This window comes from Gopherus flavomarginatus, chromosome 3 (assembly GCF_025201925.1).
Source record: "Gopherus flavomarginatus isolate rGopFla2 chromosome 3, rGopFla2.mat.asm, whole genome shotgun sequence".
Classification (NCBI taxonomy): domain Eukaryota; kingdom Metazoa; phylum Chordata; order Testudines; family Testudinidae; genus Gopherus; species Gopherus flavomarginatus.
In genome coordinates, this window is record NC_066619.1 from 22,397,827 (window position 1) to 22,411,122 (window position 13,296).

General features: G+C 44.3%; 1 protein-coding gene across 1 annotated transcript in view; it reads right to left on the bottom strand.

The window, feature by feature from the left end:
• The window catches only part of ALPK2 (alpha kinase 2), a 76,004-nt gene that overhangs the window by 34,353 nt on the left and 28,355 nt on the right, over positions 1–13,296 (bottom strand). The window contains 2 exon segments of the mRNA XM_050943509.1: positions 2,361–4,958; positions 5,582–5,855. Of these exon segments, the coding sequence (XP_050799466.1) occupies positions 2,361–4,958; positions 5,582–5,855 (2,872 nt within the window).

A 13,296-nucleotide genomic window follows, 5' to 3' on the forward strand; every position in this document is an offset into this window, starting at 1 on the left:
AATTACAGACATTTACAGGACTGCAGTTGTACAACAGACCTCTCTGCACAAAGTTCCAAACCAGAACTAGTCATTTATTGTGTCTGCTACAGCACATGTCCCTTAATCCCCTTTTAAGGTCATTGCTAGCGCAAAAATTGTCATGCAAAGAAGACATCTTTTCTATCACCTATAAACACAGGAATGCATTCAATTGAATAAGTGATTGGTTAAAGCAGAGATCCAGCTCTACTGCTACATCACTGCAGCTGTGCCACTGTAGCACTGCTGTGTAGTTGCTGCCTATATCAACGGAAGGGGTTTTTCCATCAATGCAAGTAATCCACCCCTCTGAGAGGCAGTAGCTAGGTTGATAGAAGAATTCTTCCATTGAACTAGCTGCATCTACAGTGAGGGGTAGGTCAGCATAGCTACATTGCACAGGCACATCTCTGAGTGATGTAGCCCAGTGCCCATAGGGGCAATGGAGCATAGTGCAGGGGGGCCAGTCCCTGGAACGAACGGCTGGCCAGGGGCATGGCATGGCAGGGGAAGCCCTGCTCCACCCAGCCCAGTGTGAAGGCACTATTTACAAACCAGCAGTTGCCAGACACACACTGGCCCGCCCAGACCTGTGCTGCAAGTGTGCCCCTTCCCCTTAGAGGTAGGCCCATGCCATGCCACAGAGCCCCCCCACCCAACACTGGAACAGCCCTCTGATATCCTATGACCAGAGCCCCCTGGACCCACTATGCCCAGTGCCTCCCCAGACCCTGCCACAAATGCACAGTGCCCTGCACAACACCACCCCTGCCCAGGGCCCCCACTCCCTAGTGCCCCAGCACACACATCTTCCTCACCCCCTCACAGCCCAGCACCCCACCCCTGGCCCTCCAGACAGCTCCTCCCCCACGCCCTGCCTCCTGGCCACACTCACCAGCCCTACTGGGAGGTGACTGTCTGCCAGGCTGAGCTGCCAGTGCCGGTCCTGGGGCAGGAAATCGCTCTGGCCCCTCAGGAGTGGTGAGATCAGCCAGGCCAGGGTCTGCCCCAGCCAGTCTCCCTCAGGACCCACTTGCCTGGAGGAGCCCAGCCAAGCCCCCCCAACTGGCTGAGACTGGCCAGGCTTCTTCACCTGTCCTAGGTGGCTCAGCTCCTGGAAACAAGTGGGGCCCCACAGATGGTGGGAAGCAGAGACTGCCCAGAGCTGGAGGTGCACTGGGGTCTATCCAGGGTCAGAGAGAAGCCAGCGGGTGGGGCCAGGGGGTGAAGAGGAGCCTTCGGCGGGCAGGCCAAGAGGAGCAAGTGATGGGTGAGGTGGGGGGAGCCAGTGGGCTGGCAGGGTCTCAGGACACAGTGCAAGCAAAGCAGGCTGGGGCCCCTTCTGAGCATGGGTCCGGCTTCATGGTCCCATTGTAAACTTGGCACTGGATGTAGCTAGGTCGACCTATATCTTGGTTGTAGAGCCTTCAAACAGATTACAAGCTTGCTTAGAGTCTTTGAACAGCTTGTCAGCCTCCTTCCAGTCATGCTCCACCCCTGCTCTGATGCCTCGCCTCTTAATGATTTAAACGTAGTTTGTGTTACAACATGAATGTGAAATGTAATTTAAAAAAAATGAAAAGAAAAGCTCAGACCCAGCAAAATCTTACATCAACCATAAATGCTTAGTTGTGTTACTTTGACACTACTGCCATTTTGTGTTTTGTCCTCCCAGATTGTAAGCTCTTTGGGACAGAAACTGAGGGCCTGGTTCTCATTTTATTTATGCTGGTTTAATGCCAGTTTAACTTCATTGACTCAGCAGAGTCACTCAGGATTTATACTGGTGTAAGCAAACGCAGAACTGAGCCTTTTGTCATCTTACATTGCTGCAAAGTGTTATGCATATCCAGAGCACTATATAAATAATAGTAATAGGTTACCAGCAGTATAAACACTTTTGGTCCCAAACACAGTGTAATTATATTGGGGAGCCACAGGGTGGTGGCACAGTTGTGAAACCAACCCATTTCAGGGGTAGAACAACATGATACTACTGTGTTTGCTATTATATTGCATGGATTCTGTTGGAATAATCATAATGTACTTTATGTTCCTGAGCCTTGACTCGAACAGAGGAAACTACATTATAAAAGGCCTAAAATATGATACATTTATCAACTAAGGGGAGCCAGGGACTGAACAGATTTGCAGCATGGTATAGCAGTGGTTATTACTTCAGAGAATGGACATTTTCATACATTAATGCATGACATCAATAGCTGATTTAGTTTAGCTGAAGGAGTCTTGTGGTGTGTTGGAAATGTCTTTGAATTTATACTGTAGTCTGAGGGGTGTGAAAGAAAAAAATCAACAATAGAGAGACAGCTCCCTCCTACCTTTGCTGTTTTTTTTAGCAGATATTTTTCTTTGCTCTTCCCTCTCTTTCCTCTGAATGATGCCTGCATTAGCTTTCAGGGCCTTTTTAATGCAACTGGAGTTCTTGCTGAGGTTTTCTTTTGCTTCTAGCCGGGGTTTCTTAGACAGCACCTGTGACAACATTTTCTTCTTACCCCCATCAGCCGAATGTCCACTGTTTGCTGTTTCTTGCTGACACTTAACGTCCTCAGGCCCAACAAGTAAGTGCTTGCAGGGTTTTGACCCCTCTTGAGTTTTTGTCCTCTCTTCTCTTAGTGTGAATGGATCAGCTGTGGTCAATGCTAAAGAGCACTGCTGAGATTTGCTCTGTGGCAGCTCCTCCTGAAAACGGCTGTTCTCTGAGGCATATGTTGGGAGGCTAACTAAAACCCCTGTTACATGGTCTGATGAAATCATGTTTTGACTCCTGCCTGCCATGAGTTGTCTGGTTTTATGATATTCACTAGAGTTAGTTGTATTTCCACTCCTGTATGTATTACAGGGTGTTCCAATTTGCTGAGCGGAAGGAGTCCGGGATGGATCAGACTGTCCAGTACAATAACTTGTAATATGTTCCTCTTCCTCTGGAGTAATCAAAGCACGCATATAAGGCTCCACTTCACCTTCACCTAGACTATATTCAGTGGCTTCTTGGATTTGTTCTGTTTTCTTTTCACACAAGATTGTTTCATCCTTGTTTTCTTCAGCTGTTTTATGGCATTGACACTGCAATGGTTCAGGTGTAGTTTTCAACTTGTTCATATTTTCATTCCCCTTAAGTACCATTTGTGTGGATTCAGACTGCACTAGGCTTTCTACACTGGAGTATTCTTTTACCAGTGTGTTGATAGTGGATCCTTCTGTTTGGCTCATAGGTTCTGCAGAAACAGATGAAGTTTCTTGTAAGTTCGTATGTTGGGTGGAAAGGATGGAACTATCCACCTTGTCACCAACATCTTTACAGTCTTGACTTGCAGTACTATTATTTTCATTCCCAACATGTGTCATAGGCTGAAAGAAGCTAACTGGTGTCACCAGCCCAGAGTCGTAAGTGGAACCTGCTGAAGAGTCCATTCTTAACTTTCTTTCAATCTTGCAACCATGGTCAAAGATAACTGCATTTCCTTCTGATGCTCCGTGCTGAGAATCTAAAGGCTGAATTTCTGAAATGCTGTCCAGTCCTGGGACACCTAAAGTTGCAATATTTTGTACCTCATCTATTCCAAGATCTCTCTTTTCTCTATCCATTTTGTTTTCTTCATCTCTTGGTTTTTCTAATAAAATTTCAGTTAAAAATTGCTCCTCAGACAATGCCTTGAACACCACGTGCTGTACACCTGTCTCTGACTTACTATTTTCTTGATCTGGATTTTTCAGTCTGTCCTGATATGTTACAGTTTCAGGACTCCTAATTAAATTATGTAGCTGTATAATGTAACTGCAGTCCTGTGAATCAGAAACACTTTGGAAATCTTTACTGTCATTATCTCTTGAAAGATGGTAAGTGCCAGAGTTACTGTCATTTTGTGCATTCAGGTCTGACTCATTTCCTTTTTCCTGAAAATTCTCTTCAGAACTTTTATTGACTTCTTTAACAGAAGAGTTCTTTTCACCTATAAATTGATTGATATTTTCACAGGAGGAATTATTGGATAAATCTTCTTTTTGTACAAGATCAGGGAGATAAACACAATCTTTTATTTCTGGGTAGCTCTGTATAACTGGAGAGTCTTTAGTAGATAGTTCATCTATACATTTAATTATCTGATTATTTGTTAAATGTATATTCTGTTCTGCATAAGGTAATTGACCAATGTAACTATCTGCTATGTAAGTTAGGTGTTCTTGGTCTTGTTTTAAATGATTACTTTGAGCCTTTATTAATCTGGGAGGAGATTCTGCATCATGAGATTGTAAAGAATTATTAGAAGGAAGCTTTCCTTCCTGGGCAGCAGTCATTCGAATAGATCCATCATCATCAGTTAATGTTTTGTTTGGCTTCTGCTCCAACCACTCCTCGGCATTTAAGATATCATTTGTTAAAACGTGAGTAGATGGTTCTTCTATTTTATTTCCAGTGCTTGAACACAGGCCCATACCATCTGTTTCTACAGTTTGTCTGAGAGAAGTGTTTCTTATGGATGTACCTTTACACTCTTCATCTGTTTTTAGTAGGCTATCAGAATCACGGCAACCCTCCATTGCTGTTCTTAGTCCATTTGCCAGTGCTGTGACATGTTCATTGTCTTCTGTTATATTTACTGCAACAGGATGTTCAGTACTGGCCTCTCTGATAAAGTTCACTGCTGTGGCTTTGACAACTGCAGGACTGATTTCTAAGCTCTCAAGCTTCCTGTTTTCACATCTGAGGTGACAGTCTGAATCTTCTTCATAGAGAGGTTTCAATGGCTTGTCATGTGCTGAAGATGAATCAGAGTCTCTATACTGAGGTTCCACAGATCCCAGAATTGCACAGCAATTTGCTTTGGGCAGATACTCATTACATGGTTCACCACAGAAGGTATCTATATCAAGAGCACCGCATGTTTTTCCTCTGTCCTCTTGGCCATCACGTAGCTCTGTAGGAGTCAGAACAGCACATACAAGGCCTTGCTTATTAGTAATAGCATCAGTAATCCTGTAGAAAACAAGCTAATACATCACAGAGTTTAAGACCAGACTAGGCTAGATCATCTAGTCTGGCCTTCGTTCTGCATATCACAGGCCACTACTGCCACCCAGCACCCGCACACTAAACCCAACAACCAAAATAAGACCAAAGTATTACAGCCCACAGGAGATTAGACTTATGTGCCGCAGGCAGAGAATAGGAAGGACTGAGGTGAACCAATGCTTGAGGCCCCCACAATGGCAGGAAAATGATTACATGAGATATATGCAGATAATCCTGGTAAGTGACCTGCGCTCACACGCAGCAGAGAAAGGTGACCCCTCTCTCCCATCCTCCCCAAAGGTTACTGCCAGTCTGACCTGGGGAAATATTCCTTCCTGACCCACATATGATGATCAGTTAAACCTTGAACATGCGAGCAAGAACCAGTCAGATAAGCACCTGAGAGAAAAAGAGAGAGAGAGTGCTTAGTGCCACCTCAGAGCCCTGCCCCTCCCTGTCCAATGTCCCATCTCCAGCTGTGGCCATCCCTAATGCTTCAGAAAGAGATTTTAAAAATGTTGTTGTTACTTGTAATATTAACTCTTTGTTCCCCACATGGTTGTTGCTGATCGCGATCCCTCTGATCATGGGGCACATCGTGAGCGATACAGCTTTGTAAAGTCACATATCCTGTTTGTAATCCATTTTCACTGCTGATCATATTCAACGCTGGAAGGCTGGTTGTTGCGATGTCCTTTACTGGAGAAGTCGTGAAAATGAAACTCTCGTCTATTTTAGGGTCCATACACTCTTTCTTATATCTTTGCATAAAGCTTTCTGTGTTTGTTTCTTGTTCCTGTACCTAGGAAAAACAGGGGAAAGAGAAATACAAAATATTAAGATAACTGCTAGAGAGAGACCTGAACCAGAATCCTGGATCCAAATGCCCCTGATCTTTGGTGAAATTTTGATCATCATCTCAACTTCCTGGCTTGTATCTTTTTCTATCCTGGGCAGAATAAAAACTCTCCATCTAAACAACCCTGAATTCAGGTGAAGTTCAGATCTGGATTCAAACTTTGTAGAATATCAGAATTGTGATGCTGGATCAGATCAATGATCAATCTAGTCCTGCACCTTAAAGACAAACAAGCAAACCCCAACCCCTTTACCTGTCATACTAACAAACAAATAAATCACACACAATATAACTTTATCCCAAGCAGAGCTTTTATAGCCCAAAAAGGGGAAGAGTCAGAGACTCCATGAAATCCACTAGTGTCTTCGTTGTTGCGAATCTACTTTACATTTAAAGTGTTCAGATGCTACGGTGATGTGTGGCAGTATAAAACAGATACATGAATAGAACACGTACGTTTCAGAAGAAGGTACAAGAAACCCTGTAATAATTATGGAGTAACCTATGGCTCTGACACATCTCAAGCAATTTCTAAACTTAACAAACAAGTAGTAGAGTATCATTAGTATGTAAACTAATAAATAATACAACATTTTCTCAAGCCCCCATCAAGCACTGAGCCAGTCCAGGCAGCCTTCTGTGGGGCCCTGCTTCTTTTTCTTTTCTATTGTGAGTCTTGCATCTTATTCTCAGATAAATAATGTTTCCTCCACAGTTGTGGAACGTTTCAGAGGAAGAACTAACATCCCACATAAATGCCCTGGTGGGTGCACTTACAACAACACTCCAAGCAGTAAATACACAAATCTGGCCCAATAGTCAGCCACCTTGGCAACTAGAGATGATGTCCTGAGCTTTAGTCCTTCTATTCCAAGGCTGGGCACTGTGGAGGCAGCATGCTCAGCCTTGCAGCAGAGGGAGTACCTTCTGTCCCTCACAAGCTCTCTTCCTATTCTTTAAAGCGGCACTGAATGGCTCTGTAGAGTCGGGCATGTCCAGCCCTTTGCCAAGGAGGTCACTGAAACCTTGAGGACATCACTGGTGGATGTACAGGCAGAAAACCACATTCCTAGGAAATCCTGCTCTCCTTCCACCCAACCAAAATATCCCAAATTGTTTCCTGCTATACACCTAAGAATAAAAAAATTAATATGATTTTGAATTAAACTAAGCTAAGTTCAGTTTAATGTATATAGTAGGCACAGACTTGATTAAGGAGTCAGCCAATGTTTTGGCCCACAGGGAACTTATAAAATTACAGACATCTGTCTTGAAATTAGAATTAAACTAGTGAACCATTCCCCCTCAGAACTAGATTTTCACTCCTAAATCATTGTTTAAAAGTCCCTGCCATGCAATTGTTTGCTAGTATTTTTCCTGATTCTATTAATCATTAAATCAGTTCTACGCAGACTGTGAGCATGTCTCATTCATGGTAAATGGAGAGCTATATAATTTTTCACTAGATGGAAATAAATTGGTTTTTTAATGATTTTTGTTTTAAGGTTTCAATTACTTTTGATTTGCCAGAACAATACTGTAAATCCTAATTTGAGAAATTGGAAATAACTGCAATTTAGCATTTCCTTCTGAGAAATATTTACTTCCAAATAGTTTATCAGCAGGATAAGCAACAGGTAGTGTGTTCTTGTTGAAATGCACCAATTTAGTGCATTCGACCATGTCTCCCTCTAGTGGCAGGCCTCAACAACTACTACTACGCCCAGCTGTGTTATTCGTCTATTATTATGGTGGTTGTTGTTATTTAGCTCAAGTGGAAGGATCATGTGGTTTTGCGGGTGATGATCACACGTTTGATCCTGCTCATGACTACTGTGTGTGCGTTTGTCTGCACTCATGGTTTGTTACACTAGCTAGCTGTTTTTAAACCATAAATTAGCAATCATTTTTTTCCTGTGCCAAAGAAGAACTATAATCTGGTTAAAATTAAGGAGCATTTTTGAAGTTTGTGAACTAGAGCCAACCTGATTATTCTGTTTAAGTAGTGCAAACTACCTGGCATGTTATCGCTTACTAGATTTCCCAGGAACATGAGGTATGGCTTATACTCCTCCATCCCTAGTACCGCCTTAAACAAGAGCGAGAACATCATTCTCTTTATCCCGCCATGCTTCTGCAAAACTCTGCCCCCTTGAGAGTTTATTGATCTGAGGTATTTTTCTGGTTATCATGGTAGATGGACTAGAGGTGCAACATTCAGACATTAAATTCACCCAAGCTTCTGAGGGTTTGAATCTGGGATTTTTCAACTTTTCTCCACACATGAACTCAAAATAAGACACTGTTTCCTCTCATGAGCTTAATCCATCCTATAGTTCTTTGCAACAGGTTATTTCTAAATTTGTGATGCGTGTGTAGGTGCTGGGTGGATAGAGCTGGGAGCTGTGGAAGCGTAGTGGGTTGGGGTCTCTGGGTTAGGCTGATAAGAGAGTGGGTACTGATGAGTAAACGGGTGGTGCAGGGTAAAGCTTTCTGAAAGCAGATCAGTGTTGTCTGTTTAGCGGGGAGCAGGTAGGTTCAGACTGGTCCTGGATGAGTTGCTGGGTGTTCTGGCAGAGGTGGGGCTTCTGGGACATCAGGCTAGGAGTTTCTGGGTGTTGGAGATGGGGAGGATGCTGGATAGGGGAGAAAGATTGCTCCCTTCTTCTCTTGCCATGCTGCTTCCACTGCAGCAGCTTCTTCCCTCCCATTTTTCCACTCAGCTACAGAGAAGCTTTGCTTAAGTAGGATGGGGAGCTGACTGGGTGCTGTGAGAAGTAGGGGAGGGAAGGATTTTCTCCTTTGCCTACTTCCCAGAAGTCTGAATAATTTTAATGAGGGAGGGAGGAAAAGGAGGAAGGGAAGGTTTTTGTCCAAGACTTCATGGCCTTGACCCTCATCCCCCTCCAGCAGCACCCAGCAAACTTCAAACATCTCATCTTCAAAGCTCCTTGCCCAGTGACCCCGCACTCTACAGAGCCTGGAACCCTCTGAACCACAGCTCCAACACCCATAGCCAGCACTGCTTACTCTCCCTCGTGGTAGTCTCTTATGCCCTCTACAGAGAGCAGTGCCAGTCTCACACTTTGGGTATGTCTACACTACGGGATTATTCTGATTTTACATAAACCGGTTTTGTAAAACAGACTGTATAAAGTCGAGTACATGCAGCCACACTAAGCACATTAATTCGGCGGTGTGCATCTGTGGTCCGAGGCTAGCGTCGATTTCTGGAGTGTTGCACTGTGGGTAGCTATTCCATAGCTATCCCATAGTTCCCGCAGTTTCCCCCGCCCCTTGGAGTTCTGGGTTGAGACCCCAGTGCCTGATGGAGCAAAAATCATTGTTGCGGGTGGTTCTGGGTAAATGTCGTCACTCATTCCTTCCTCCGGGAAAGCAATGCCAGACAATCATTTCGCGCCTTTTTTCCCTGGATTGCCCTGGCAGATGCCATAGCATGGCAACCATGGAGCCTGTTTTGCCTTTTGTCACTGTCACCGTATGTGTACTGGATGCCGCTGACAGAGGCGATACTGCAGTGCTACACAGCAGCATTCATTTGCCTTTGCATGATAGCAGAGACGGTTATCAGTCATTCTGTACTGTCTGCTGTGCCATTGTAAATTGGCGATGAGATAATGGTTATCTGTCGTTCTGTACCGTCTGCTGCTGACATGGGTGCCCCTGGCTGAGGTCGGCCGGAGGCGCAAAGACAAAAATGGGAATGACTCCCCGAGTCAATCCCTCCTTTATGGTATCTAAAAATAGAGTCAGTCCTGCCTAGAATATGGGGCAAGTGTACTAGAGAACCAGTGTATCAGAGAACCAGAGAGCACAGCTGCTCCGTGTCAGATCCCGCAGAAATGATGACCTGCATGCCATTCACGAGGGGTGCCCCTGCAACAACCCCACCCATTGCTTCCCTCCTCCCCCAACGTTCCTGGGCTACCGTGGCAGTGTCCCTCCCATTTGTGTGATGAAGTAATAAAGAATGCAGGAATAAGAAACACTGACTTGTTAGTGAGATAAAATGAGGGGGAGGCAGCCTCCAGCTGCTATGATAGTCCAGGCAGGACATTAAGCGGTGTGGGAGAGAGGAGCCCGGCATCCCACTGCTATGATAGTCCAGGAAGTACAGAATCTTTTCTTTACACATGAAAGGGAGGGGGCTGATGGAGCTCAGCCCCCAGTTGCTATGATGAGGATGGTTACCAGCCGTTCTGTACCATCTACTGGGAATGACCGGGAAGCATTCCTATTTTTACCCAGGCGCCCCCGGCTGGCCTCACCTGAGGCCAGCCAGGAGCACTCATGGGCTCATGACAAGGACGGCTATCAGTCCTACTGCACTGTACCATCTGCCACCGGGGAGGGGAGGAGAGAGGATGCTACTGTTTACTGCTGCAGCACCGTGTCTGCCAGCAGCATGCAGTGTACATAGGGTGACATATAAAAAAGTCGATAAGAAACGATTTTTTCCCCTTTTCTATCACTGAGGGGGAGGGGGTGTAAATTGACGAGATAGACCCTGAACCACCCCGGACAATGTGTTTGACCCTACAGGCATTGGGAGCTCAGCCAAGAATGCAAATGAATTTCGGAGACTGCTGGGACTGTGGGATAGCTGGAGTCCTCGGTACCCCCTCCCTCCCTCCATGAGCATCCATTTGATTCTTTGGCTTTCCGTTATGCATGTCACGCAGCACTGTGCTGTGGACTCTGTATCATAGCCTGGAGATTTTTTTAAAATGCTTTAGCATTTCGTCTTCTGTAACGGAGCTCTGATAGAACAGATTTGTCTCCCCATACAGCGGTCAGATCCAGTATCTCCCGTACAGTCCATGCTGGAGCTCTTTTTGGATTTGGGACTGCATCGCCACCCGTGCTGATCAGAGCTCCACGCTGGACACACAGGAAATGAAATTCAAAAGTTCGCGGGGCTTTTCCTGTCTACCTGGCCACTGCATCCGAGTTCAGATTGCTGTCCGGAGTGGTCACAGTGGAGCACTGTGGGATACCGCCTGGAGACCAATACCGTCGATTTGCGGCCCCACTAACCCTAATCCGATATGGTAATACCGATTTTAGCGCTACTCCTCTTGTTGGGGAGGAGTACAGAAACCGATTTAAAGAGCCCTTTATATCGATATAAAGGGCCTCGTTGTGTGGATGAGTACAGCGTTAAATCAGTTTAACACTGCTAAAATCAGTTTAAACGCGTAGTGTAGACCAGGCCTGAGTCTCTGGTTTCAGATTCCAAACTTTCCCAACCATTCAGGAGATTTTAAACTAGAGTTTGGGCCTTGGCCCACCTCTTAGTATGGGTTTCATTTCCCAACCCTCTATTAATTCTCAGCCAGTCCTGAGCACTCCATCCATCTACAGTTTTATCTCTATCACCTCCACTTTTCTCATCACCTCCTGTAAGCTTAAAGGTTGCTCAATTTCCTATCGCTTACATCCACTGCAGTCTTAATCAGCTAACCTTTCACTAATATCAGCTGAATTCTTGCTAAGTAAGTCTGACATCATATGATCAGTCAGTCCATACTGCCTGTACGTGTGAAACTGAAAATAGACAGCTGTTTCTTGGCCACTAGAAGCTATAAGCAAACTACAGGTTATTTAGAGAAACCTCCTTTCTGCTTATCTAGTCCATGTGTTTGTGTAGGTGTCTGTTGGTCTTGAGCATTTATAGGTGTCCATTGTTGTAGCGTCCAGGCACCAAGACATCTCTTGATTGCCAGTAAGTAATATAATAATAATAATAATAATAATAAAAGCTTGTAACTAAGGGCCTCAGGTTAAAGACCTGAAAGTGGAATATTGTTTTCAGTCTCGTGGTGACCACATTGAGAATTTATTGATTGATTATGAATGTGATGGACCCAGCTGTGTATGACTAAGAACCCTGTGTTTTTTACACTGTAGAGTACTTAAATCCAGGCCCTTGTAACAAATTTAGAGCTCTTCAGTGTTTTCTCATATTTTCTATAACAAGTCATTTCAGATAGCACAGTTCTGGAACTGTGAATCTTGATTTGATTTTTTTCCTCTTCTGGCAGGAGAAGATTTCTATGCTTTAGTGCCTTCAGTACATTTTAACAATTGCTTCAATTACTGCACTGTCTGCTTGAATCTAGGAAGATGAAAAAAAGCACTAAAAAACTGCACAGTGATTAATTATGCAAACTCTGCAGCACAAGTTATTTTAATTTGTGTGTGTATGTCACAGTGCCTGGTATGAGATGGTAGATAGAAGGTAAAAGACAATTCTGTGTTCTAACTCCCATCAGAAATACAGTCCTTGTGGTTTAATTATAAAAGCATGGTTATTGACAGCAAAGGAGTGATAAAAATCCTGGCAAATAGACAAGTCAATGAGATAATAATTACACAAAGGGAGATGGATTCAACCACTCACAAAGGTGTCTCCCCTAGACCTAACTCAGACAAAGTAATTTCAAGATCAGAGGCATGTAAACAGGCATCTAGCTTTGCCATAATATGGACAAAACCCTATCTGGACCAAAGACCAGACAGAAACAGTTAAACTTAAATGAAAGTAGGAGAGAGTGTGTACATGTTTTGTCTATTCTGCTTACTTTCAAATTAGAGAAGGTAGGGGCAGGGCTGGATGTAGGCATGGGGTAGCAGAGTAGTCATTTGCAGGGGGTGCTGTATTGCTGATGGTGGTTTGTTTTTCTCTGTTGTGATTGGCCAGCTATTTTTGCTCTGCTGTGATTGGCTGGCTGCAAGTTTTTTTTTCTTGCTGGGTCATTGGTGGGGGCATAGAATATATTTTCTGCCTTGACCAGCAAAATGGCTTGGGCTGCTCCTGGATAGAGGAGTAAGATGAAGAGAAACAAAGAAAAAAATCCTCTATTCCTTGAACACTCCCTGAGACAAGGAGCATTTCAAGCTTGTCAGTTCCTGTGGGATTTAGACAGCATGAAAGCTACCAAACTGACAGCCCTTCACAACATAAACAGCATGGGCAGATTTCCCCAGGCTGTCCTACCAATGTGTCTCAGCTGCAGCGGAGGCCCTAGACTAGTTGCCAGCAACTGGTGCCCTAGGCGAACCATGCAATCGGCACCATGTAGTTGTCTCCTTCAGCGGTACGAAACCCAGAAAATGTTCCTTTATGAGCACTTCAACAATATCTTCATCTGCAAACTTTTCCATATCCACAAAATGAATGAATAATCATCGTCATTTGTTCAACATGACTCACATCTGGTGTACAGTCCAGTATTTAAAAGTATTTTGCAGAATGGGCAGCATCAACAATTTTCTTTTTAACAGCATTTGGTAGGATTTGAATCAGTTTATTCTGCATATTTTTCCTATGTAATGAACCTGTGTTTCATGAGCAGTTATT